The sequence below is a fragment of the Theobroma umbraticum genome, unplaced genomic scaffold (assembly GCF_002168275.2).
Source record: "Theobroma umbraticum cultivar Fairchild unplaced genomic scaffold, ASM216827v3 scaffold_44.0, whole genome shotgun sequence".
Classification (NCBI taxonomy): domain Eukaryota; kingdom Viridiplantae; phylum Streptophyta; class Magnoliopsida; order Malvales; family Malvaceae; genus Theobroma; species Theobroma umbraticum.
The window spans coordinates 9,674,028-9,700,389 of record NW_018397255.1 but is presented as its reverse complement, the minus strand read 5'-3'; the positions used below and the strand labels follow the sequence as shown (position 1 = coordinate 9,700,389).

General features: G+C 34.2%; 4 protein-coding genes across 5 annotated transcripts; all 4 read right to left on the bottom strand.

The window, feature by feature from the left end:
• Positions 1-3,286: 3,286 nt before the first annotated feature.
• LOC110429176 (triacylglycerol lipase 2-like) lies at positions 3,287-5,610 on the bottom strand. The gene is made up of 9 exons (XM_021445077.2): positions 5,425-5,610; positions 5,217-5,324; positions 4,979-5,119; positions 4,780-4,890; positions 4,536-4,679; positions 4,395-4,435; positions 3,947-4,026; positions 3,763-3,858; positions 3,287-3,606 (listed from the first exon to the last, which is right to left on the bottom strand). The coding sequence occupies exons 1-9, from the start codon at positions 5,608-5,610 to the stop codon at positions 3,287-3,289; spliced, it is 1,227 nt and encodes a 408-aa protein (XP_021300752.2).
• A 2,190-nt stretch (positions 5,611-7,800) lies between these two features.
• On the bottom strand, positions 7,801-10,030 carry LOC110409466 (triacylglycerol lipase 2-like). The gene is given in 10 exon segments (XM_021418818.2): positions 7,801-8,102; positions 8,104-8,189; positions 8,276-8,371; positions 8,459-8,538; positions 8,757-8,797; positions 8,882-9,025; positions 9,114-9,224; positions 9,306-9,446; positions 9,536-9,646; positions 9,760-10,030. Coding segments are annotated over 10 exon segments (1,242 nt in total). The 5' UTR covers positions 9,958-10,030; the 3' UTR covers positions 7,801-7,868.
• Positions 10,031-12,753: 2,723 nt separating this feature from the next.
• LOC110409132 (triacylglycerol lipase-like protein) lies at positions 12,754-17,143 on the bottom strand. Its single transcript, XM_021418379.2, is given in 6 exon segments — positions 12,754-13,637; positions 14,698-14,741; positions 14,744-14,806; positions 15,394-15,458; positions 16,551-16,623; positions 16,864-17,143. Coding segments are annotated over 6 exon segments (618 nt in total). The 5' UTR covers positions 16,981-17,143; the 3' UTR covers positions 12,754-13,381.
• Positions 17,144-18,665: 1,522 nt separating this feature from the next.
• LOC110409364 (zinc finger CCCH domain-containing protein 3-like) lies at positions 18,666-24,109 on the bottom strand. Of its 2 annotated transcripts, none has more exons than XM_021418682.2 (7): positions 23,624-24,109; positions 23,053-23,219; positions 22,842-22,895; positions 21,651-21,767; positions 21,280-21,576; positions 19,493-19,768; positions 18,666-19,305 (listed from the first exon to the last, which is right to left on the bottom strand). In XM_021418682.2, the coding sequence occupies exons 1-7, from the start codon at positions 23,685-23,687 to the stop codon at positions 18,967-18,969; spliced, it is 1,314 nt and encodes a 437-aa protein (XP_021274357.1). In that variant the 5' UTR covers positions 23,688-24,109; the 3' UTR covers positions 18,666-18,966. The 2 variants fall into 2 exon arrangements, with proteins under 2 accessions (XP_021274357.1, XP_021274356.1); XM_021418681.2 differs by having other exon boundaries at positions 23,053-23,222; positions 23,624-24,108.
• Between the last annotated feature and the right edge of the window lie 2,253 nt (positions 24,110-26,362).

Sequence of the window (26,362 nt, the reverse complement as noted above, 5' to 3'; positions counted from 1 at the left end):
ATTCGGGTTCATTCAAAGTTTAGATGGTATTTGCATACATTAAAGTAAGTATGCTAATGAGTTGCTAAAGAAGTTTCATATAGAGAACAATAAAGCAGTTGAGACTCCATTCCCTTCAAACTATAAATTGAGCAAGGAAGATGGGGCTTCGAAAGATATAAGCTCCACACACAAAAGCATCATAGGTAATCTTCTGTACTTAATAGCTTCAAGACTAGACATTATGTTTTTTATGAGTCTGCTATCTTGATCCATCCAGAAAACTTTTTAGAATCATTACTCAACTACAACATAGGCGCTGAGATACATCAAGGGAACAAATTGATTATGGTTTAAGGTTTCAAAAGAAGAAAAGTAGTGAATTGATTAGTTATTGTGATTGTGACTGGGTTGGGAGTGTTGTTGACTCCAAAAGTATTGGAGGCTACTGTTTCTTTTTTGGGAGTGCCATTTTCTCCTAGAACTCCAAGAAATAGGAGGTCGTTGCTCAATCTTCAACTAAGGTTGAGCATACATAGTCACAACACTAGTTGCAAATCAGGCTGTTTGACTTAGGAAAATTTTATTTGATTTAGGGTTTGATAAAAAAAAAAAGGGAACTACTCTACTCATTGATAATTGGTCTGCAATTTCAATTACAAAGAATCTAGTTCATCATGAGAGAACCAAACATAATAGTTAAATTTCATTCAATTAAAGATGTTGTAAAAGATGAAGAAATTGAAGTAAAACACTACGAAACAATTGAACAACTGGCAGGTATATTTACCAAAAGCTTGAGCAAGAAAAAGTTCATTTGTCTGAGGAATGATTTGGGAATATGCAAAACAAAACCCAAAAAGGTGTGTTCAATGGTTGGGTTTTGTTTTCGTGTGAAAGTTTAGTTCTGGTTCATCAATGGAGTTCATACCAATTCAAGTTTAAATGGAAAAGAAAAAACATGGCCACAACACTTGTCTAGCTTTAGTAGTTGTCGCTGTTTAAATCTTTTTACTATGTCATTTTCAACTTTACATTTTTTTACTTTACCAAGTTGTTAAGGATTGCATTTTCTCTTTTTTCTATGTTGTGTCATTTAGGTGGTTATCCTATTAATGTCCTAGGGCTAGCAATAAGGAATATTTTGCACATGCCTCGATGCGAAATTCCTTTTAAGCAATGGTCATGTAAGTTGTTATTTTTAGTTGGATGTTTACAATTTTTTTTTCTCTTGATCGTGTATTTAAATTCTTTTGCATTAATGAAATAGTGTGTTTCACCTTTTTTTCAATTCGGATAGAACTTTCTCTTTCTTCTTCCTTGATTACTCTCTTTTCTCTTTTTTTGTTCTTAGAGAACCAAAAAACATTCATCTATTTTTTAAAAAATTATAACAAATCTCTTAACTATTTTCATATCTAAAGACATCAAGTTAGGCATGGTAAAACTAACTCATAAACCTACTACTAGTTTTGAGTTATTTTCACTGCTCTTCCCATGACATAACTGTTCTATATTTATTCTCATCCTATAAACTTATCACTTGAGATCAAATTTAAATAAAAATTTTAAATTCAAGTCATAATTTTTTTATATATTTAAAAATTTATATGCATGTGAGCTTATCACAATCTTACAAATAAATCCGTTACTATATTGAGTTTTGAAATTTTAAAACATCATTAAAACTGAAATTTCAATTTAAAATGTCATATTAAAATCTCAAAAAATATAAGTGAAAGAAGAATATGTAACAATATGTAACCCAAACTTCACATTTATTACAGCATGCGTTGTAGATTGCGTGAGCTGGGTGCCACAACCGCTAGGTTCAAGTTAGGAAGTTGTGCAAAACTTCACGCTTTCAGTTTCTGCTCTTGCATTGAATTGAAGGATTAGATATATTACATATGGCCGCAAATGCACACTCTATCGGGCTAACAGAATGGCGTAACATCCCTAAAGGCAAGAAAGTGACATGGGAAAATGCGGCTTCTTGCTTATTCCTGTTGGTAACAGCCTAGAAACATTTAAAGCAAGCTCCATGAAATAAGCCAAGCTTACACATTATTCATGTGATGTCAAGTCTTATTTAACCACCATTTTCTGCCAAAACTCGGAAGGGAGAGTAAGGAATTTATAGTTCAAGATCAAGAAATCATGGAAGACAAAGCAGAGAAGCCTAAGAGGATGGAGTGGCTCACCAAATATGGTAGAAAGCTAAAAAAGCTGTTAAAGTCTCCTACTAGTTCTCAGAAGGCAAGTGTAATTTCAGTTTTACCCCCTCAAGCTGTTTGCTGTGAGGAGCTGTTCTTGCAGGAAAAGGGTCATCGCCGCCCAGGAGACTATTGTGTGGATCCTTTTGTAGCAGCTCACATTGCAGCTCAGAATCACTTCAGTCTTAGGCCAAATATCTATCTCTGACAAGAACAGAAAAGGGAGGAGTGCTGGAACTAGTTTCATATATCTACCCACTTTTTTTTCTGAAATATCTGTAAGAGAAAATAGCTAACTCTCACAATCTATAAGATACGAAATCTGACAAATAAGCATTATACGTCAGCATTATCATTGTGTTTCTTGTTGTGGGGAGAAATAGCATTTGATGATTTACCTATTAGCAATTTGATCATTAGGGAGTTTGGCCTAACTACTGCAAATAATCATCTGCCTTACCTGGATTAATTTCCAAGGTTTTCCGGTGGCAGCCTCTGCCATTACACTGAAATAGCAAGTTTATAGCCCCTGTAGGCGCACGGTACATGAAGTGTGTTCAACCTACCATTGCTATTAGCCTTGTGGATGTGGTCCAATTTCCTTCTTGCTACTTGACTTCACACCTCACATCTCTACCTTGACCGTAAGTCTATAATCTGGTCAGGTCAATCAAACTTATTCATGCTAGAATTTAGTCTCTATTAGAACTCTTCTGTTGCTTGTACCATACATGGAAGTTCTGCTTTACGCACCTGGTTGCAGGGGAAGAGAAAAAATGAAGAAGCATTACTTGAGGAAATCACTTCTGCTATCTGGATTTGCATCTCAAGTCTGGTAAAAGTTTATGTTAACAGAGAAACAGGTTGCTTTGCTCAAAGTGGAAGATTTCTGCTAGTGTTTTGAGTAGGTTGTAATTCTGTTTAGCCTGCTTTGTTTGAATGAATCGCTTAGTCATCCAATTAAATAAGAAAAAGATTGTAACAGGTAATCTGTGAATTAAATTGCACAAGAAGTAGAAAATATAGGCCTAAATTTTGCTTTATCACAGAATGATCACATATACAAATTCCGCCATAGGTCACTTTCAAGTTCAATGGAGCTTGAAGAAGGAAACTAGAGGATCATAGACAACTTGATTTGCATTCACACCAAGAATAAAATCTGCATGAGCATAGTCCTTCCTGTATACTACAACCAGCTTGCTTATGTCATGATCTTTGAGGTCATTTAGCAGAGTCTTCACATCTTTAACATCAGCAAGCATGTCCTTCCCTCCATAGCCAAGGAAAAGAGGAAGGTCTTTTGGAATGCTTCTCATGTTGTACGTTGGGGGAGTCGGTTGCCCGTAGTGCCCCATGTTCTCATCTTTACTTCCATAATCGTACATTGTTATGGTTCCCGTTCTAATCACTATTCAACAATCAAAAGCGCCAAATCAAATGATGATTGAAGAAATTAATGACCATATCTTGTTATTTTATTTTCATTCCATTATAAAGGTTTCTTTGGAATTTATCATTTAAAATTGGCTTGGAAGTCAGTCAAGCCTATAACTTACGCACTTACTTTGAGATAGGTGGATCATGTTCTTAGTTGCAGTTGGCTGGGGTTCATGCTTAAGTAATACACCTGCCTTTGAAGAATTTACGCAGCAATTTGGCCCTGTGAAAGCCATAAGTTTTTACCAATTAGCAACAGCGAAATAAGTATGTTCGTGTCAAGGATCTAATGAGCAAGCTTTGAAGAGGACCTGTGAAAGCAGTCATTAAGTTGGAGCAGTCGTTGCCTGGTTTATTGCATATCTCTTCCAGAAACGGGGCTAGAACATCCCTGTCCAAAGTCAACAAATAACAATTGATGTTTACATTCTTCACAGCTTTGGGAATTAGCTTCTGAACCTCTTTTCTTGCATTGCTCCTATAAATTATCAAACAAATACTCGACAGAAAAGGTATTCCTATAGAAGTGAAAAGGATTCTCATTACTTCTAAAGTGTAAAAATGATATAAGTGATACCGATAGTTTATCTTTTCTCACGGAATAATCTTGTTGATAAAACCCTGAAGATTATGTTTTATTTTGGATTACTCTAATAGTTCTCCCGAGAATATTTAAGATTAAGAACCAAATCAAATAAGAATTTCAAGCAGCTATTGATTGCATAGGATGATGCTAATATTGATCAACTTCATCCTCACCATCCTGGAGGAAATTGACGGTAACCCAACCCATATAAATCCTGTTAATCAAAGAAGGGGAACAGAAATTGACAATGAGATTCATGTCAGGGGTAACTGCAATTCACACTTGAAAAGGATAAACCTAGAGATCTGTCTTACTTCTGCTAAATACAGCTGAGCAGCAGCTTTTGTTAGTTGCGAGGGAATCTGATCCAGGTAAGCAATTGGACTCAGCAAAGCAGCTGTTCTGAACATGTTTAACAGCTCTTGTTTGGAAAAGGCAGCTAAAGCGATTAAAGTTCCCTAAAATTTCGAGGGTTTTCTTAGTATCAGCTATTGTATGCCTAGCAAAGTCTAGGAAACAATAATATACCAGAACAGGTAGAACTACAAAACACAGTACCAAGGAATGCCCAACATAATGGAACTTCTGCCCAGTTTGATCATGAACGTATTGGACTAAAGCAGAAAGATCGTAGTGGACTAATTCATCCCATGACCATTCCCAGTAAGCCTGCAACAATATAAGGAATAAACTCTTGAGCAAAACAGTTTACAGTTGTTGTAGTCCAATCAAGGGTGCTGATAAATAGAAAAAGAACCGAATCATTGGGACTCAGAGATGTATGTCCACGACTATATTTAGTTCCACGTGTGTTGGCAAGCCACACATCAAAGCCATTATCTGCCAAAATGAAACCCAATGATTCATCTGGAGAATTCAACAACCATGGTGCAGCATCCTGCCACAATAACATGCTATGTTATTAACTATATCATGTGATTTACATCATGCTTAGTTATATATACATGCACTAGAAATGTTGTATGGTGACTAACCACTAAGATCCCGTGTTGCAGTAGTACCGGTGGCTTGTCTTCTGTCTTACCGGACTGCCCAACCGGAATCCTCTGCACGCTAAGAATGTAACCATCTTTTGTAGTAACCTGAAACCATAAATTTTTTTGTCCGAAGTCATGAGTTGTTACAAGTTGGTGGTCTTAAGAGGTAAGGCGAAAACATATGGAAGACAGCGTGTATCTTTACTTTATGTTCCTCACAGACATAACCTTGAGTCTGCACCAATGATTTGCAGATAGTATCATCGGTGATTGAGGAATGTATGATTACATCATCCCTAGAACTGGTTGAAAACACCTTCTTAGTGGCTGCTGCATTTGCTGACACAGAGAATAGTACCAATAGGGTTAAAACAGTTGAAAAGTTAGGCATCTTGAGTTCTCTTATGTCCACTACACAACCTGGCAGTTTCCCTAGTTTTATAGTCGACAAATACAAATGAAACAAGGTAGTATTCTTTGCTATAATCGCAGGCCTTCTCAATTGACCTATGTTGCAAATGAAACTCTGTGGATGGATACTTCTAAAAGGCATTTGTATCGATGTATCACAAATATAACCGATACTTTTCAGCACTTTTAAGGGCTGTATTTGTTACCCTTCTGTATATGTTCCCAAAGTCTTTCAAGCTGCATCAAATACTTGAGAAACTTTCGGACATGCATAAAAGCGTCCAAATAACCCTTTTAGTATTAATGAGCATAAATGAGTTCATAAACAAAATCATTAGAAAGAAACTACAAACTTAAGCTCATCTTTGACCAGCAATATTCATGAAATTCATCTCTAATAGCCATTCAACAAGGTACAGTATAGGAATGAATAATAGATTAGCACTATGACGTCTACTCTTTGCGTTTACTTTTTAATGTATTGTAATAATATATTATCCTTCTCTTTCAATTATTTCCATATGGTTTATATTTGAAGGGAATCATACCTATATCCAATATGCTTATCCTTGCTTCCTATGTCAGTGCCCATTCACTGATTAAATTAATAAAACCTAAGATATCAAGCATGGCCCAAATATACTTCGTGATTGTCATCATTAGCATAAGACTAGGTATCGTTGCTGGCACGATCCCTCTTTACAAAAAATATTTAAGTCCAAGTCTCCTTGGCTGATTAAGCAGGCTACAATGAAAACTATAAGGGGAGCAATATATTAGAAACAGATGGTGTTTATCTTTTATCCTTTTTTTTTTTTTTGTGGATAACTGAAAAACAGATTGTTTATTTCCTGGGGAGGGAAGCAATATGAACAAAAGGTAATAACGTATGTTGGATTGTGATACTAGTAAATATCAAAGGAGAAGCTGCCGCAGAAAAGAGCTACAGAACAATCCACTTTAAGGTCAAACTAGGAGTAAATTGTGTTGATGATAAACTGGATTGATAGGGACTATAACATGTCAGCGCTATAGATATGGCCAATGACTACATTGATCTGAAAACACTATGCCTTTCTGCCAAAATCTGTCATTGTTACATGTGTTATTTAATATAATATAAATTTCTTCAAGCAAAGATGTTTGTTCAGTTATTCAATAGTTTACTTTGATCGTTTAACTGGAAAGATTTTTCTTTTTTTTTTTGGGGGGGCGGGCGGCTGTGGGGGTGTGGGTGGGAACTGGCTGGCTGTGGTGTGTGTGGCTGGCGCGCGTGGAAGCGTGTAAGGGCTTGTGAGGGCGTGGCTCGTCGGATGGAGGAGAGGAGTTTTGGAAGATTTCATATGTGAATCAAAAAAGACCAACCGGAGTATGCCTATGAACATATACGACACCCCATCACTGAAAAGTGGAAACTTCTGTCCATCAGGTCTTTGAATGGGGAATACAATTTGATATAGCACAAAAAGCTATGAAAAACGAATTAGTAACAGACAGACTCTTAAGATTCACTCTGTTATTCTGTGCTACTTTGGATCCTAGAAGTTTACAGTTAGTTTTGCAGATTCTGAGAGATTGCTCTGTAGGCAGAATTTCTAACTCTTTGAATCTCAGTTAGAAATTTAAGACGGATATTGGGAGCATTGCAAGATGAGTTGATGCATATAGATCTTAAGACTGCTGGGTCATTTGTTATCTATTTTCAGATTGTAAATCTTACAGTTCAAGTAATCTGAAATCTGAAGAAGCAATATTTTGAAAGACCCACCTTTTTGGCGGGCGTCAGAAACTGATGCATCTGTTCTTTGCGCCAGCTGAAAAATATTAGGATTTAGGAACACAAATTTGATAAAATTGGTGCTTCAATTACTGCTAGCTTTTTTCCTGCATGTTTATTTGTCTCTTGACAGTTACAACTGATGGTGATATGTTTTCGTTTTTGCTTACTTAGTATTTCTGCTTTGGCAGATAAGTTGCGTGAGTTTAGTTTACTTCTTCTCCCCTTCACCCCCAAACCTGTTCCATCAAAACAGATGAACAGGACAAAAAGCCTACAGGTCTTTCTCATGTATATACATATATATATAGTATATACATATATATATATATATATATATGAATTGTAACTATAGGGCCAGACATGACAAATTTTGGCTGTCCAAGGTATGAAGATATATAGCTAAGAATAACAAACAAAAGAAAAAACGATAGAGTAGAAGTTTTTCTTTTAATTTATGTTCACTGTAGCTTAAAGAAGGCAATCAAGGGATCGTATACATCTTGCTTAGCATTTTCTGCCATGACGTAGTCTGCATGGGCATAATCATATCTATACTGAACTACAAGCTTGTCTCCGTCATGATCTTTGAGACTATCCAGCAGGTGCTTCACATCATTTACATCAGAAAGAGCATCCTCCCCTCCATAGCTGAGGAAGAGAGGAAGGTCATTTGGAATGCTAGTCATGTTGTTATGCTGGAGGAGTAGGTTGCCCATAATGCTTTGTATTCTCACTCGCATCATTGTAGTCATACATTGTTATGGTTCCTTGTCTAATCACTGGTAAAATAAACCCAGAATTATGCAGCTGGCATTTCTAAACCAAAAATGTTTTAGTTTCTGAAAGGATGTTTACAGGTACTTACTCTGAGCCAGATGTACCATGTTCTTTGTTGCTGATGGTTGAGGCTCATGATCAAGAAAAATATCGACTATGGAAGAATTCAAGCAACAGTTCTGACCTACAAAAAGATGTCTAGTCAGGAACAGATGACAGTTTCCAATTAAATTTGCTTCATATCATAAATCAATAGGTACATTAGAAGTACCTGTAAACGCGGTCAACAAGTTAGTGCAGTCAACACCAGGTTTGCGGCAGATGTCCTTCAGAAGTTTGACTACAGCCTCCCTGTTCATAAGAAAGAAACATTGACAAGAAAATGTCATCAATCCAAATGGAAAAACAGAGAATGACCTTCACAACCTATTTTAAGAAATACCAAACAGTCATCTTTGTAGTCTCTCTAAACTTTCTATTTCACATAGCAACAGCAACTAAAAATCTCATGGCTGGCCGTCAAAGATTGGGGAAAAGGTGAAGAACAGAGGTGGCAATGGGATTCTTACCCTCTTGGATCAAATTCACTGAGGCCCAACCAGTACAATGTCTGTCAAAAGTCGATTCTTATACCGTTAAAATAGTTGTCTTCAATTTGGATTAATAACAGAAAGAAATTGGTATTTGTTTTAACCTCAGCAATGAAATTGTCAGCAGCATTTCTCGCAAGTGGGGAAGTCATCTGACCCACATAAGCAATTGGGCTGAGTAAAGCAGCTGATCTCAACATGTTCAACAGCTGATCTTTTGAGAAGGCAGCCAGAGCAATCAGAGTTCCCTGCAAAGAATATCAAATTCACCATTAGCCTTGATAGTTTAAGAGAATATTCAAAAAGGAAAATTGAAGCAGCAGATTCAAAATTTACCTGTGAATGCCCAACATAGTGCAGCTTTTGCCCTGCTCGATCATGCACATACTGGAATGTAGCAGGAAGATCATAAGCTACTAATTCGTCCCACGACCAATTCCAGTAGGCCTAAAAACGCGTAAGAATCAGTCTCATGCATACAATTCATAACCAAGGGGAAAAAAATAAGGAAGACACCATAATAATAACCGGATCAGCAGGACTGAGTGATGTATGCCCTTTGCTGTATTTTGTTCCACGCGAGTTAGCAAGCCAGACATCATACCCGTTATCTGCCAAGACGAATGCCAGGGATTGTTCTGGAGGCAATAGCAACCATGTTATTCCGTCCTGACATCATACAAGTCCTTGTTACATACAGAATTTTGTCGAAATTCATTGTATCAGAAAGCAGTGGCACCATGACAGATTTTAGCAACCATTAAGAGCCCGTGCTGTAACAGGACTGGTGGCCTGCTTCCTGGTGCCCCACCTGACCGCCCCACAGGAATTCTTTGCATACTGAGAATGTATCCATCTTGTGTAGTTACCTAAAAACCAATCAACATATCATTCAAACTGTATAAAACAGTGGTTGGCATTTGGCTAAAATGTCAAACCCTGGGACTTGAACTGAAGAGGAAAAGAATGTCGGCATATTCACCATGTGCTCTTCACACGCATAGCCTTGTGTCTCCACCATTGATTTGCAAATACCATCATCAGATGATTGAGCCAACGCAGCCACGCCGATGCCATTCCCTTGAGCATTGAATGAAAACAACTTTGTTCTGCTTCCAGCTGCTGACCCACTGAAAAAGATGAGTAAAATTACACAGGTTAAACCGTTGGCTACCTCCATATATTTTACGTTTCCTGCTTCAACAACCCCAACGTTGAGGCAACTTTATAGTAGCTGAAATCCAAATAAAAACAGAATCAAGTATTCACATGAAGAGCTCTAAAACACTTTGTCAACAGATTGCTCTACTGGTTTAAACAAGGTATTGAGTGGGCCCTTTTTTCCCCTATTATTAATGCATTAGCCTTTAGATCATTTTTTTTTCTTTTTTTTTTTTGGGAACATTTCCGCGCTGCCACGATTCCTTAAATTAACAAGAAATTCCTTCGCATGTATATATTGAAGAGGTTGATGATGAACCCAATGCAGCAAATGCATAAGCCAAACAGATTTGCACAAAGAAAATGTCTTCCTCACAGTTTCATTTGTCTCAATAGGAAGAAACTGCCAAAGTAGCTCCAAAACAGCAGCTGCATTGGAAATTGAGACGCGTCTAATGTTCATAAATAACAAATCAGAGTTCTACTGCTTTGTTATTACAGCAAATATAATAAAAACATAATATTTAAAAAAGTTCTTTTAATTATTTTTAAAAACTTTAATAAATTTTTATTCTTCTATTAATATAATCAAGCTTTTATATTTTAGTTCAAATAAACTTTTATAATTAATAATCGACTAATTATCATTATTTAAAAAACTTATTATTATTTTATATTTACATAATGCTGAAATGATATTAATGCAAAGGGTAAAAAGTACGATACAACTACGTCATATCAATATGTTATGTCATTATTTATTATGATATGTCAATATATCATGTCTGTACCACATCAACGTTTCGCGATATAAAATGATAAGTGATATTTTGACTAAATCAACAATTAATTATAAATGGTTATTAAATTTAAAATAAAAATAAAAAGATTTATTTTATTCAAATTAAAAATATAAAAACTTAATTGAATGTAATAAAAATATAAAGACATATTTAAAAATTTCAAAAATAGTTAAAAAGGTTTTTAAGATATTATACCTATAATAAAAATAACTTGGGAACAAATGGAATAAACAAAGAAACTCTTTAAATAATTTCAATATTTCCTGTAATTATTTGATTAATGATAATATGGGTTGGTTCCCGGGAAATAATCAAGGAATAAAACTATGGAACAGGGTGAGTTCTAGATCATTTGGTGAGGTAATTATATTAGTATTGGTTGATATTGTTTTTGGTTAAGTATTCATTTGTCAGTTGTTATTACCAAATATTATGACCAAAACAAGATTCCATGATTATATCTAGAGTTTATATTTGGTAAGTTGTTCTGTAATATTATATAATGTTAAACTACAGCTCACAACCTTGTTAAAGAATGTCTAATACATGTAAATAAATAGTATTACATTTTGTCATCTCATCAACATTACAACTTTTTCTATAAAGATGACATCACCATTCATAGATTATGTGTATTAAATTATATATTAATAAGTATTTAATTTTTAAAGCTTTTTAAAGCTTACTTTTTAAAAAAATTAATTTTTGACGTGAATGAGCTCTAAATTATGGATAATATATAATATTATATATTGATGATATACCCAATAAAATAATTATTTTCATATGAAATCAAAGTCTTCAATCTTACAAGCTAGTCATCGATTAAACATGTGTTTTTTTGCCTGCTCTCCTCAAGTTCTTCTTACATGCCATACCTAATGCAACTCTGACTTGTTATAATCCCATAATGGATGGAAATCTCTGCCTCATTAACATGCTTTTGTCACAAAACATTTGAAATTATCTTGATAAGATCATAAGCACGAGTAGTGGTGCAAAAACGACGATTCGAAAGATTTGTTGCTGTATATATATTGAGCTTGTGAGATCGAAAACTATTTGTAATAAGGATTTATTTAAAATCAATGTTTTGGTAGAATTTGTATCAATGTGAAAACTTGTTCGATATTCGACTCAAATTCTAACTGAAAATTAATTCAGATTTTATAAAAAAAATATTTATTGAAAAGCGATTAGTGATTAAGTTTATTTAAAAGTAAATATATTTATACAGTAAAAAGTTTTAAAGGGTATAAATTCTCAGTGATTAAATAATAGGATTTTATAAATATGAAGTTAGTCTTGGATCAATTGACTTCATAAATAGGGAGACATGTATTTACTGCATGAAATGATATCTCTAGATCAAATGATGGTTAATAGGCATGTCAAGAAATGGAATTAAGAATGTTGATGGTGTTGGTAGTTTCTAAATATTGACAACTGAAAATGAATCCCCTAGAAAAGGAGACAACCTGTTTAGTGCTTTTATATTAATGAAAGTCCCAACACAAGGCACTACTTGTTAGATACGTACATCAATTAGTTAATGCTTATCCTCTCCCTTGAGACTTAAAACAGAGGGTTTGTTCCATGCACACCCGATCCTATTTCTAGGGGGTCCATACCCCTATGGCCCTAGAGCACTTTGGCCATGCTTAAGCTAGCTAGAGATTTTCATTAATTAATAATATGAGAATATTGTTACCAATTTTTTTTCATTATTTTATCATATTCTAACAAATGGGGCAGCATGTTGTAAGGAGAAATCAAGATTGGTGGATGGACCGATAATTGCTTAGACCGACCAAACTTAATTGTCTATATGTTAGGGAAAAACGGGTGTGGTTCGTAAAGCACTTAGGATGGGCTAAGCTAAATGCCTAAAGTAAAAGGGTTGATTACACTACACCATTAATTTTATTTAGAGAGCACCATTAGTAGCCAATCTAACCAGCATGCAGATTTGATAATTGAAACTTGAAACCTACAAAATAAAGACCCTTTATTGCTGACATGAAAACATACATGGAGTCAGGGACATCATCCTTGTCAACTTGTTATCTCCAAGGCCACATTTCATTAACAGACAGCTCTGCCAATCTAAGATGATGAGACAACAGGAGCATTCACTTTATCTTTACTTTTAGTTACTACTCCAGACTTGTTACTCTCCTTGCATGACATGAGCTGCAACCTTAGTCATCTTCAGTTATGAAGAGACAATGGAACAGAGTTATTTTGTAAAATAACAACAATAACATCAATCCTAGAATTGACAGCAAAGGCTCCAAAGCAAATTTTTGTACCATAGGATGAAAAACTAAATAGAGACAAAATTGCACTGGGAGTGCACAAGTAATATCCCGAAAAGACTCTGTTGCACTGGGGCCTAGGGGGCATGCATGGATCCCCAATCACTTCACTCGGAAGAAAATTGCACTAAGGACATAAATGGAGTCCCAGAATGATCAATCTAAAGTGGGAATGCAGCAGAAGAAACAATGAAGTTCTATTCCTACAAAAGAATGATAATATAGATAAACAATCTTATCGGGTGTAAGACTGCCAGTAATAGTTTCTTTTTCTTTTATATTGGGCAAAAATCTCTAACAGTTGCTGTCATGATTGTAAGTGTTAACATGGTCGATTGGCTTCCACAGAATTGCACAAGGCAGGAGCATTCTTTAGCATCTTTTCAGATGCTTTCAATGTAATTTCTGGCCCTCGGGATCTTGCTGATGATTTAAGGAACCGGAGTTGCCACCCTCTAGGTTTTAATTGTCCCAGTAATTGCCACCTTTTAGGTTTTATCTGCCCTAGTAGTTTCAACTGCTCCTTTCTGAACTTTCTATTTGCATACCATGTTCCACCTCGCCAACCCAAGCCGTATCTGCAGTTAAGCAAATAAAGGCAAAGAACCAACTTAAATGTCATATATGGTCCTTGCAAACTGGAAAGTCGAAAGGATATTAATGAGGGGATTTTTTCAGCTACAGGGGAAAGTATGTACCAGTTAAAAGTACAGCGAAGAACATAAGGATTCAATAAGATGTTTTAACCAGTCTCCTCATGATTTCTTAAATTGATTTTTTCAATCAAGAGACAAGGCAACCTTCGCATTGGCAGATGATGAGAAGAGATTAACCTCGACATGCATTCTTACCAAAAACTCAACCACATTCTTACTACTTCCTAACTCTGTCAAAATCCATAAGTTAACTCTATCAAAAACCATTTATCCTCGGCTATCATGTCTGTAATCTGCCTCAACGGACATTCCTTGAGGTATGCCATATTAATTAAATTGTAAGATGTCTGTTTAGTATTCTTTGCAAGAAAAAACTTAGCAACTTTATCTCATATTACCTCCAGTTACTGCCACTTCTGACCCTATGACAAGTACATTAACTCTTCGTCCTTCTGCAGTGTTTTTTTCCAACTCACTGCATTTTGGCCATAAGTTTTTCAAACATTGCAAAATTATAAAGGTTATCATTTTCTCTTGATGTTAGAAAGGCTCCAAAAACCCCTTCCACTCGAATTAAAAGCAAAATTGAACCACTTTGATCTTTAGAAATCAAGCCAGATGGAAAGGTTGGAGATAAATAAAACAAAGAGGAGAAATTTCTCCCATGGTGCACTCTTTATATCTCCAAAAGTCGAGATACTTGGAGAGCAATCAAACTAGCTAATTTTATAAGTTCTACATGATAATTTATTGATTAAATCTTTTTCATAGAACATGCGCCACAAATACTATTATCGTAAAATCATTAAATTTCACTCTTGATCCCCTATCTGTTATCCGTACAGCAAGAGAAAACTAAATTGCACACCAAAGCATCTCATTTCTATTCTTTTCTCTTCTCTCCTATTAATTAAACACATTGTAATCAGAGTTTAAAAAATGCTATAATTCATTAGGAATATATTAACCATTGTGAACATACCCAACAACAAGAGCAGTTCCAGCCGTTGCAACCCAAGCAGCAGTTTGGAAGGCCCTGGGTCAACAACTTTTTTGATGTCTGCGTGCTCAAGATGATAATTGTTTTGCATCTGTCACAAGATAAAAAGCAGCACATTCATATGTAAAAGTGAAAAGGGTAAGTAAGAAGAATTAGGGAGCAGAGTATACAAAATTGCATAAAAAGGTTTGACAATCCCTCAAGCAAACAAACAGCAGGTTCTAACTCGCTACAGTGAAACCATTAAACGAAGGGAGATAAACAACCCATTAGCATCAGGTTTTTACACGTGATCAGAATCATTTACCTCAAACTTTTTTAACCAAAGAAAGGAGAAAACCAGATATATGACAATCCATTGCAATAAAAAGTGCAAGTATAGCTTATAGGGAAGTAACAACTAATCAATATCCATTTGGAAAAACATTTTGAAAGTATAATAAAAATGTCATGCATAGCAAGCTCAATTCAAAACAACACAATTCCAAGGACACAGAGCCTGAGTCATTTAAAATAGTCTAAGACTACAAGTGTCCAATTTATTCCCTCAATTTCGGATCCAAGTTTAAGGCTAAGAAAACAATATTAGAGTATATCTACTAATTGGATACAAAAGTTGACTCAAAAACTAATACGTGCATGGTACTGAAGATCTAAAGCAATGACAAGAATTCTCACAGCTTTCTCAATCAATTCAAGCCTTTGATTAACTTTGGTTTCATGATAATGCCGTAAAGAGTACCCTGTACCAACATCAATATGTTTCTTGTTAGATGCCCAGCCCTAGCACATAAACGAAACTGTCAATAGCAAGAACATGGAGCTAGAAACCACAACATCAGACCTCCAAGACAATCACAAAGAGATGCCTTCAAAAAAGCCAAACTTCAAATGGCTTTATGCTTTTTTTAGCAAACCAATTCTTATTCACTTATGCTCAAGCAAATCCTATAGGAGCTCCCACAAGACTTAACTGAAACATGGAGCTCCAATATGTAAAGTTTTAAGGGTTTAATCCTCTCAGCCAATCTTTTTTAAAATAATAATAATTATGGTAATGATAATAATAATCTGAATGCTTCTTTTAAGCAAACCAATTCTTATTCACTTAAGCTCAAATAAATTCTATGATAAAAATATTTTGGTATTCTACAAAATAACAACAAAACAACCAACAATAATTTCATAAATTAATAAATTAATAATAAAAAACCAGAAACCCCTCAGCCAAGAGCCAAATTCTACAAAATATCAACAAAACTGACCAACTTTGAGACACAAGTGCATTTATAATTTTTTAAAAGGCAAGCAAAATAAAATGAGTGTTGCAACTTAAAATCAGCAATTCAGTTGTGAGCAGTGAGTGCAGAAGCACATCAATCCACCATAGATCAATTTTCAAAAATTAGTTAAGCCTTTACAATGTCCACTAAATTCTTCTACAGCAATCTCAACGCAGTTTGTTTCTTTCCTTTTAACCAATAAAACCTTCTGTCAACAGGGATGGAAAAACCAATTAGTAAAGCTGCAATGCTAATGCTAAAGGACTTCAGAGAAGATCAAGTCCAAAACCTGCTAAGTATGGTAATGGAATTAAATTGAGAAGTTTAGCCTTGGTTTAGAAAAATTTGCTACTCAACCTGATTAAACTGAAGTCTAGGGAATTAATGGGTGTGATCTAAATAGAAAAGCTCGACAATGATACTTCAACAAAAACTGAAGCAGTAAATTTATATTTCAATGACAGAAAAGAGAAATGCAATGTTGTATTTAGAATCAAATCAAAAAAAGCATAATGGAACTGTAAAGGGAAATACAATGGAAGAGAAACTCACCAAACCATGCTGTAGCAACTGAAGCTATAGAAGTTCCTACTGTAAATACCACCTTATGCCTCTCAAATGTATCCTATACCATTAAAATCAGTCATCACTAACTTTAACAAGGAAAACAATCGCCACTAAACAAAACCCCATAAAATTATACCAACACAAATCCAATTGAATCTGTAGTACCAAAAATAGAGAAATATAATAATTTTAGCTTGAATATCACAAAAGCTTATTCGTTTCCCATATAAATTAAATTGAATGAATTCCCATCTAGTGAAACTAGAAAAATAAGATAAAAATTGGGAAGAGGAGGTGCCTTGGTGGAGAAGTAGGTATCTTGAACAGCAGCCCAAGAATTAAGGGCTGCTCTCTTCAAGTGGGGAACTGCCATCGAACCTAGAAGAGAGGTGCCTCTGCTTCTTAATCGATGCATAGTTCATTCTATGTGAGAGTCCGCTGAGTTGACTCTGACGACTTATTTCGATTTCACCGAGTTTAGATGAAAAGAAGAAACACGAAAGTTTTCTGAGAGGGAAAACTCAGAAAAGGTTTTCCCACGACTTGCTTTTCCTTTTCTTCTTAGAATATTTCCAGCATTTACAGATACTTTTGGGTAATATTCTCACTTTCGAACCTTTTTTTACAAGTCATCCATTTCTATTTCCGAATTATTTGAGCCATAGGATTTATTGATGTCATACTATTGTCATTTTAAAACCGTTAGATCTTATTGGCCAAAAAAAGTGAAAAACCATTAGGTCTCAACTTATTATTTTATTTTTCATACATTAGAGATTTTATTTTAGTTTTTTACTTAAATGCATCCAACTTTCTATTGTACCAAAAAAAAAATTCTATCTTTATAATTTGAGCTATCTTAAATTTTTAGACTTTTTGTATACTCAAATTTTTTAAATTTACACATTTCATCGAATTCGAATAGTTATCGAAACCAAGTCTAACAATTTTAGTGTATGTTTTAAGTTCAATAATTTTTAAAATATTTTTAAATGTTTATTTATACATAATATTTATTTATGTAGAAAATTAAGGATTGTTCTAGTAGGTTTTGTTTTGAACAAAAAACAAAACGAAAATCACTGCATCAAAAGTGCAATTTGTGGAAAAGAAATGTGTTGGGCTACTTATCCTTCAATTAAACTTGAGAAATCTTATTATGAAGATGAGGTGCGCCTTCTTTAAGCCTATTGTACTCAATGCACTTAAGTTACATATCCTACGTCAATGAAAAAAATAGATAAATTTAAAATATTACTATAAATAGTTATTTATAAACTTATTTAAATTATATTTTTAAAATTTAAATCATACGAGATTAGTTTAAGTTTTTATATGTAGATTTAAATTTTCACTAATGAAAGACGTTTATAAAAGATATTAAGTTTGAAATAGATTCAGACTGATGTATAAGTTTCTCTCTTTTATACGTAACAAGTCAATACAATAAAAACGTCGTACAATTGAATGAGATAAAATATCAAAAGATAAAAGAAAGATTAAATATATAAATATAAATTTTTCACCATCTATCAAACATATTTTTTAAGTTACAAATGTGAATTCGTAATTTATAAATTTATTAAAATTTTATTTTTAAAATTTAAAATTACATGAGATTAAGTTTAAATTTTGAATCGTAACAAACACTACCATATTCCTCAACATCTTTTGTCTCTCTAGCAGAACAGTGGCTTCTAAATTTCTACTGTCATTTCTTGACTCGGAATCTGTAGTTCCTAATGATTCTAACAAGTTGAAGATATCACTACCGTTGTTCTCAAACTTGACATAGATCGAAGACTACATCGACCTAGTTCAACACAAATCTGAACTCAGTTCTTGCACATATTAATCTGCCTTGTCAAGAATTCCAGGCTCCTATAGACTAAAGTGTATATCTTTCTAAATCGACATCTATTCTCTATAGATACTAATGCAAATGTTGCAAAAGGTAATGGTGCAATACACGTATGAAAGTATGATGCAGTAGACTAGAGGATGTATATCTATCCCATAAACCCATCGAACCAGACATAGTTGTTCAACTTGTTCAACTGGACCTGAGCTGCCAAGTGCTTACCATGTAACACTCAACCATATCAAACTAAAACATTCTAGTGACTCTATTAACATAAAAGCATTCATCCTTGAGCAGGAGATGAATTCCAAGAAAGGAAAAGGATCTTACAACTTTTCACCTGCATTTTATTCACCACAAAAAAATGCCTTCCTGCCCCCCAGCATTTTGCTAATAGCAAATCTCCAAACAACCTATAACACTCTGCCAGATCACAGGTGAAAGGGGTGCAGGAGGTACATATCATCAAAGTCTCCTTCAAGGGTACAAATTAACAAAAGAGACAAGTCAAAAGATAACAAAATGACTGATTAAATCAGTTTAATCATGTGAGGCTTTTGAAGAACTCTGCAAAGAATGTGGTGGAGAAGCAGCCTGTTCAGGTGGATCATCTGAATTCTTAGTCTCCAAGTTCTGATGTTTCTTGCTCACAGAATCAGTATTCCGTGCCCAATCAGGAAGCTTTGATGACAGGGGAGCTTCAGACGAATGGGCTGTTGGTGATATTCTTTGATATGTTAGGAGAGACGTATCAAACACAGATAAAGGCAGGCTTAGGCCATAATTATAAGGATATCCCAAATAAGGGTGATCAAATCTGCATGTTGGACCATATTTGCAGAGCCCATACATAGTGTAGCTAGAACATACAGCTTGCCCCTACATATAGAAGAACAGGAAACAATTAACGTAATCATTTTGCAAAAAGAAAAACAAAATGAGCGAACTAATTATGAGTGATGAAATCTTTAGAAATGGCCATATAAATTCCTTCAGCCAAACTCATTCACCCAAATGCATATTTAGTTAAATACCTGACCATGTGTCAGATAAACAGGAAACTTACAGGTCTTGAAGGAAGCCCCAGTGGGCCGATATTATTTACCGCAGAATTTGCAATCCTTTCCTTCGGATGATGGTACTTGCAATCAGATCCGTATTTGCAAGTGCCAGTGTTCATATAATACCGACATTCTGGTTGATCAGGTCTTTCAGGGAAATTTGAAGCAGATGTTGATGACAAGAACACCTGTCCACTAGAACCTGACTCAGCAGGATTCATTGAGTTGTAAGCAAAATTGGATCCAAGAATACCAGTAGAAGATACAGAGCTCATATTTCCCTGATCAGAATTAAAATAAGAAAAGAGGAAAAAGATGAGATATAGAAAAAGAAGTTCCAATCAACATAAGAGCCACCTACGAACATTTTTTTATCAAACCTATAAACAAAATTAGAAATGCACAAACATGTTGCGTAAGGCATTGTAGTTCAAGGATGTGGTCAAATACATATGTCAAGGCAATAAAAGGCATATAGGCAACTCTATGTGGGATCAGCATGTTGCAATCAATTGCATACCACTTCAAAGTATCAAAGTCATGACAAAGTTTTGACTGGCTCTCTTATGTTCATCCTTACAATTTGAACCCTGTTATAAAACAAGCAATAACAAACAGGCAATTACACAATATAATTGCTGCAAGTACACATAAGCTACCATGAACCGCCTCTAGAGACTTCAGTAATCTCCACAAATAAACAGGTGAATAACATGCAGGTGCAAAATATATGGATATAGACAATAAAGTTGCGGAACAAATAATACTAATCAACACATACAAAACACAGTTAAGTTTGTTTTAGACAGCGGTCATTTGCATGACCAACACAGTTAATCATTTCTGGTCTACTAGACTACAAAGGAAGAGAAAGTAAACCACTCCATTTCCTAATGATGGTAAACATAACAAAAGCACAACTTTTCAGACTTGCTCAGCAAGCACCTCAAACAACAATTGACAAACATAAAGACATCTAAGGTGTCTTAAAGTCGTACTTATGCAAAAGAAAACAATGTGCCTAATAGTAAGTGAATTCTATATAAAGAATAGAGTAAAGACCAGGTAATTTATCATAGCATCTCCAATGACGGTATCTTCCAGCAAGATCCAGTCAATGAACTAACCATTAATAACTGTTTGAAAAGGACATTGTCAAATGCTACAGATATGTATTAAGGATGTTTGTCAAACCATGAAAATAGAAATTTCAATTATTACCCAATTACAATGTTAAAAACAGACAACAGATATAAATGCACATCAAGTCCTTAAGAAAAAGAAATGATAAAATGGTGTCAGCAGATAAGAAGAAAAAGCACATCATAAGTCTTTCTGAAAACCATGCAGTACATGCAGAAAACCCTTGGGGACTTGCCCTTCAGGTCTTAGAAGAAAGTTCATAAACCAGTTCTTAATAATCAAGACCATATCATGTTATTATCTAAAAATCCAAAGGCTCTGCTCTTATCACATTATTATCCCATCCAGTGAATTGAAAACTCAACATGAAATTTAGCAATTTGAAGGTACAGTTAATCAAAAGTCCAGGAGATCAAAACAATGTTCACACTGGCAGAGAAACTTATATCATTGTGCCTTGCTTTTGGACGAGTGAAAATCTTTAAATTTCACTATTTTCAAAATCATTCCAATATACTTTATGTTTTACTCTGCCGGAAAAAACACCCTGGAAGGAGAACAACTTGCAGATATCAGATTTAATTGACCACGTTATACTGGAGCCAGAAATTCAGATAGACATTACTCAACATAAGAGGCATCCACTCACCATGTAAGTGCTCCAGCCATGCGCAGGTATTATGCTTTGGGAAGGAGAAACAACAACAGGCATGTAGCTTTGGGGACCTTGTAAACGTGGGCCAGAAACATATGGTGCCCTAGGCAATGACCATGTGGGTAATCCACCAGCATATGACACACCTGATGGTGGCAAAATTGATGATGACACAGGTCCATTTCCAGGTAAGCCAGCACCAGCTGATGGAGGCTGGGGATGATGGAACTTGCATGCAACTCCAAACTTGCATGATCCAGTTCGCATGTAATAAGGACATGGTTTTTCATCCTGATATATACAGAGTCAGCATGAGACAATACATGGTCAAGGAAGACCATCAAAGAAAGAGAAAAAGAAAGCACCTGACGCATGGGAAGACCAACAATGTTAAATGTAACAGGTCCAGCACCATTCCTGTCCTTTGGATGATGATATTTACATGTTCGTCCATATTTGCAAGTTCCTGTCTTTAGAAAGTACTGCAAAGCAGGTTCGAAGAAAATCTCTAAATTAAAAAGCTTTCCACCAGAAACATTTTCTGATCAAAAACAAAAAAGAGACAGCATCAACAAGATGTCCAACAGTCAAGCACTAGATCAACCAAATCAACCACGATCCTAAGCTATATCAACATCAGTTTTCCTTCAATAAAGAGTTATGCATCACTTCACTAGGTTAAAAGGAAACATTAGTACACTATAGAGAAAAAAAAAATCTATCATATACTTTTTCTTTCCAAACAAATTTTAAAAAAATAAATACATAAACTTCCTGACTCAGGCCCAAAAACCTAAAAAATTGTAAGTCACCTGGTTGCGTGTGGTTTAAAGGAATCCAAAGAAGTTATATAAGGAGCCAGACTTGATCTAACTAAACAGTCAAAAAGTAGTGATTGGAAGAAAAAGAACAGAAAAAAAAAATCAAAGATGAAACACATATTCTACGTCATTTTATCAGTTACAAGCACATGTTTGGATATGCATACAAGTAAGACTTGTTCTAGCAAATATGTTTCGTAAAAGTTTCATAACATGCACCTTAACAAATTAATAAAACACACATTTTCTACAGATTTTTAAACATGTGACAGAACTTTCAATGAAGAACTTTGGACTGAGATTAAGAGCATAGTCCCTGCTGCCCACTGGTGAAACAGTGTCGCTGATATTGCATTACATAATCAATAATAAAAGAAACAGCTAAAAGGTGACCAGCATAATCAGGAAACTGAATTTCGCTACATACTATGTTTACATTCTTGCACATGCAGTCATGACTCATGTCTGCTAATATATCATAGTTCAAGTAATGAACCATTCAATATTCATTTCCCCAAAAACTTGTTTTTCATTCAATAACATCTATTCCCATAAATGAGCCACATTAGTTGCCTTTTCTTATCTCAGTAAGAGTTAAAAAAAAAAAAAAAACATATTCAGCAGCAAATGGAATTATGGAAACACAAACATCTACATATAAGGCAATATTGTACATATAAGGCAATATTGTAAATTATAGTAATCCACTAATCTTAAATGAGAAAGAATTTATACCCCACAGTCTGGCTGTCCAATTCTTTCAGGGAGTTCTTCTCTATATTGGCCACCCTGTAACAAATCACAACAATCAACCTCTCCAACACAGAGTCACTTCATAACATATTCTAAACGCAAGAATTCAAATCCACTTATTTTACATCTTAACATGATCAGTCACTTAATGCTATTCATTTGTTTAAAAAAATAAAAAATAGAGCTTGATTACCTGGGCAGCATAAGTCGGATGATTGAAACGACAGTTAGTTCCATAACCACATAATCCAGTCCTTAAATAATAAGAACAATCCGGCTCACCAGGACGATCAGGGTACGCGGTTGATTTAGAAACACCCACCTCTTGATTATTATCATTAATTTTCAACCGCAAAATTGCTTCTGGAAACATTGGGGAAAAAAATCCCCAAATAAACAAAATTAGAACCTCCTAGAAAAAAATTATAATTTGATTGCACCAAAATAAGCCATCAATTTAACAACCGAAATAACAAACTCTGTAGCTAAATCTATTACTACTATAAATTACCACAAAAAAAAATTCAATTTTTAAAAGCTGCAATTAAAAAAAAAACTTTGCAGCCTAAAATATAGAAAGTTACTACTTCTTTTCATTTAATTAATATAAATTTACCATTTTTACAAGTATTTAAAACATTGATCACAGTGGAAAATGATCACAACGAACTTATTCTTAACAAAAAAACAAAGAAAAATATAAAGCGTCATCAGATCTTTGTATAATTTGAGCTAACAAAGAGCGTACAAAGAATCGGTGCTACCTTCAATGTTATCAGCGGATTGATTCGACACAGCATTGTTCTGAACTTGCCGATTATCCGGCATCGGGGGCGGTGGACACAGAATTTTTATGTAAACCTTTCCTACTTTTTGATCAAAACAATCAAAATCCACAAAAAAAAAAATTCTTCAATTTCTTAACATAAATCAAAGCAAATTTTGTTCGATTTTCTGAAAATAATAATAATAAAAAAAAGATTTCCGTTTGATATTAAGTAAAATGATGGTGATGATCAAGAGAGTGCAATGAGACAGAAATTTCTCTATTTTTTTTTCTCGTGGAAAATAAGAAAGAGTTTATAAAGAATGAAAAAGTGAAATCCTACAAAATATTCCAATTTGATTTTTTCTAAAAATAAAATAAAATTCTTTTTCTTTTTAATGATGTAAGGGGAAATTTCCGATCTCTCTCTCTCTCTCTTAATGTGAAAACCAGAAATTGTAAAATTTTTCAAACGGCTTGTCAGTAAGCTTCTGTGCTCGTCCACCAATAATAAATTTTCCGTCTTTTTGATTGAAAAGACATTATTGCCCACCTAAGGCGCAAGCCCAACCACTCTCTTTCAGTTATTACCCGCAATGTTTGGTTTGTTCTTCAAACTGAACTGCCGAACGACTTGTTTCTTGTTATTAATTTTTTATCCTTTTATTACTATTATGCATTGAAAAAACTTAAGGGTAAATTTTTTTATATTATTACATTTTTTACAATCTTTAAAATTTATAACTTTTTTAAAATATTTTAAATTCATTCATTTTATTAATCAACTTTAAAAATAATACAATATGTGATTTCAGCATTACATAAAAATTCATGTGACATAAATTTTTATCTAAATCAATTATGTAATTAAATTGATGAATTTAAAATATCATAAATTTAATAATTAAATTTTAAAAGTTATAGACAAATTAAATATATTACACAAAAGTTATAAATGTGTAATGCAATTTATTGAAAAAAGTTAATTAAATTTTTTACTAAATTTTTTATTTGAAAAAAAATTCGAACAATTAAATCAAATACTTTAATATTTTGATAAGTAATTTAAAACTTAAATACTACTTACTTTCAAAAAAAATTTAAATAGTACTTACAAAAGGAAATACGGTAAATTATTTTTGACCAAATATTAAAAAATGTACATAAAACATCATTTGACGTTATAATATACTAATCATGTATTAGTCGTGTGTTTTCAATTCAATTTTTTTAAGATTTATGTTTTTAAAATACAATGAAGAGTTTTTTTTTTCTCAAATGCTAACTTTGTATGGAGGAACTATTTATTGGGTTCAAATCTCATATTTTGATTAAAAATAATTTACATGGTATAAATTAATAATAACAATAATCAAGTAAAAAAATATACATGATATTTTTTATTGACTCAAGTTATTCTATGAGTGAAATTTAAAATTTTGTTTGATTGGAACTTTTATTATTTTTATTTTGCTACAATTTGATTTTTACTTATTGAAAAATTTTGTTCTAAATAATAATCAAAAGGTGATAATATTGTTACACATATTTAATATAAATTAATATTAATATTTTTTCCAAACAGGTTCGTGCAAAGGTAAGGTTATTTATGTATTTTCGTATAGCAGTAGACAAAGAGAAATGAGCGTGAAAGTTACGGCATATAAAGTTATAAAAACCTTTATTTTTTAACATTTTGTTTCTATTTTCCTTTTTAAATAAATTAAAAGAATAAAAAAACAAAATAAAAAAAATCGTCATCACCGTCTAGGCGCGCGAACTTGGGAGGCGGCGATGAGGTCTGGACCAGCGGATTTGCATCTACGATGGACCCAATATAAAGCTCTCTCGAAATGACGAAACTACCCCTCAGTCACGGTTACATAGTTCGGGCAATGGTGGAGGGAGGGGTGTAACTGTCCTTCGATATGTTCAATTAATACGGTCGGAACAGGGCGCGAAAATATCCAATATCTCTATTGATTATTATTTAATCTCAGTTTCTTGTCCTTTGCGAACCCCAAAAAGAAAAAACGCGACAAATCGTCGCCGTCGAAGGGGGAGCAGCCATGGGGCCATCTGGACCCTTGGATTTCGGAGGAGCGGGACCCACGGATCCCAAACCGGAAAAAGAAACGAGCTTTGTCTCGGATTCGCAAGGCCAAGGCCGTGGGGCCGACGGAAGAGAAGAAGAAAGAAAGAGAGTGCGAGTAGATTTGGGCGGCGATTTTACTCGCCGGGGAAGTGCTCTTCAGACCACGGGACAACAACGTGGCCATTGAATTACGGAAATACCCTGAAGTTCTGCCTTCAGAATTTGAAAATTTGTATAAACATTATTATCATAAATTGTACTATTAAGTAAAAAACCAGATCACATCTCCATCAATAATATTGCCCTGGAATTAAAATGTTAAAGCCGCTTTGATCTCCTTGGATGCCCGAAGATGAAGAGCTACAAAGTGACATGCTGGGCAGTTTGTCACTGGTTAGCAAACACAAGATTTAATACCAAGTACAGATCAAGGTTACTTTGTATAGCTTAAAGCTGGATAATTAAAATCGACAATGTTGGTTAGGCCTAGGCGTTAAAGGCATTTTTAATGAGCAAATTATTGGACCACTAAGACCAGCTGTGCAGAGTTTTAGGTTGCACCAAAAAGACTAAACAGGAAAAAGGTTGGTAGATAGATAGTAGTTATTCATTCACACTATTTACATATGATGCATTAAATAT

Excerpts from the sequence above, each read along its gene's own strand:
- LOC110429176 (XM_021445077.2), bottom strand. The coding sequence starts at position 5,610 with ATGCCTAACTTTTCAACTGTTTTAACCCTATTGGTACTATTCTCTGTG. Across the intron at positions 5,120-5,216 it reads TGCAACACGGGATCTTAGTG|GATGCTGCACCATGGTTGTT; the intron begins GTTAGTCACCAT and ends TTATTGTGGCAG. Across the intron at positions 4,891-4,978 it reads CTCTGAGTCCCAATGATTCG|GCTTACTGGGAATGGTCATG; the intron begins GTTCTTTTTCTA and ends ATATTGTTGCAG.
- LOC110409364 (XM_021418681.2), bottom strand. The coding sequence starts at position 23,687 with ATGCCGGATAATCGGCAAGTTCAGAACAATGCTGTGTCGAATCAATCC. Across the intron at positions 21,577-21,650 it reads TTGGTCTTCCCATGCGTCAG|GATGAAAAACCATGTCCTTA; the intron begins GTGCTTTCTTTT and ends TGTATATATCAG. Across the intron at positions 19,769-21,279 it reads ATGGCTGGAGCACTTACATG|GGAAATATGAGCTCTGTATC; the intron begins GTGAGTGGATGC and ends AATTCTGATCAG.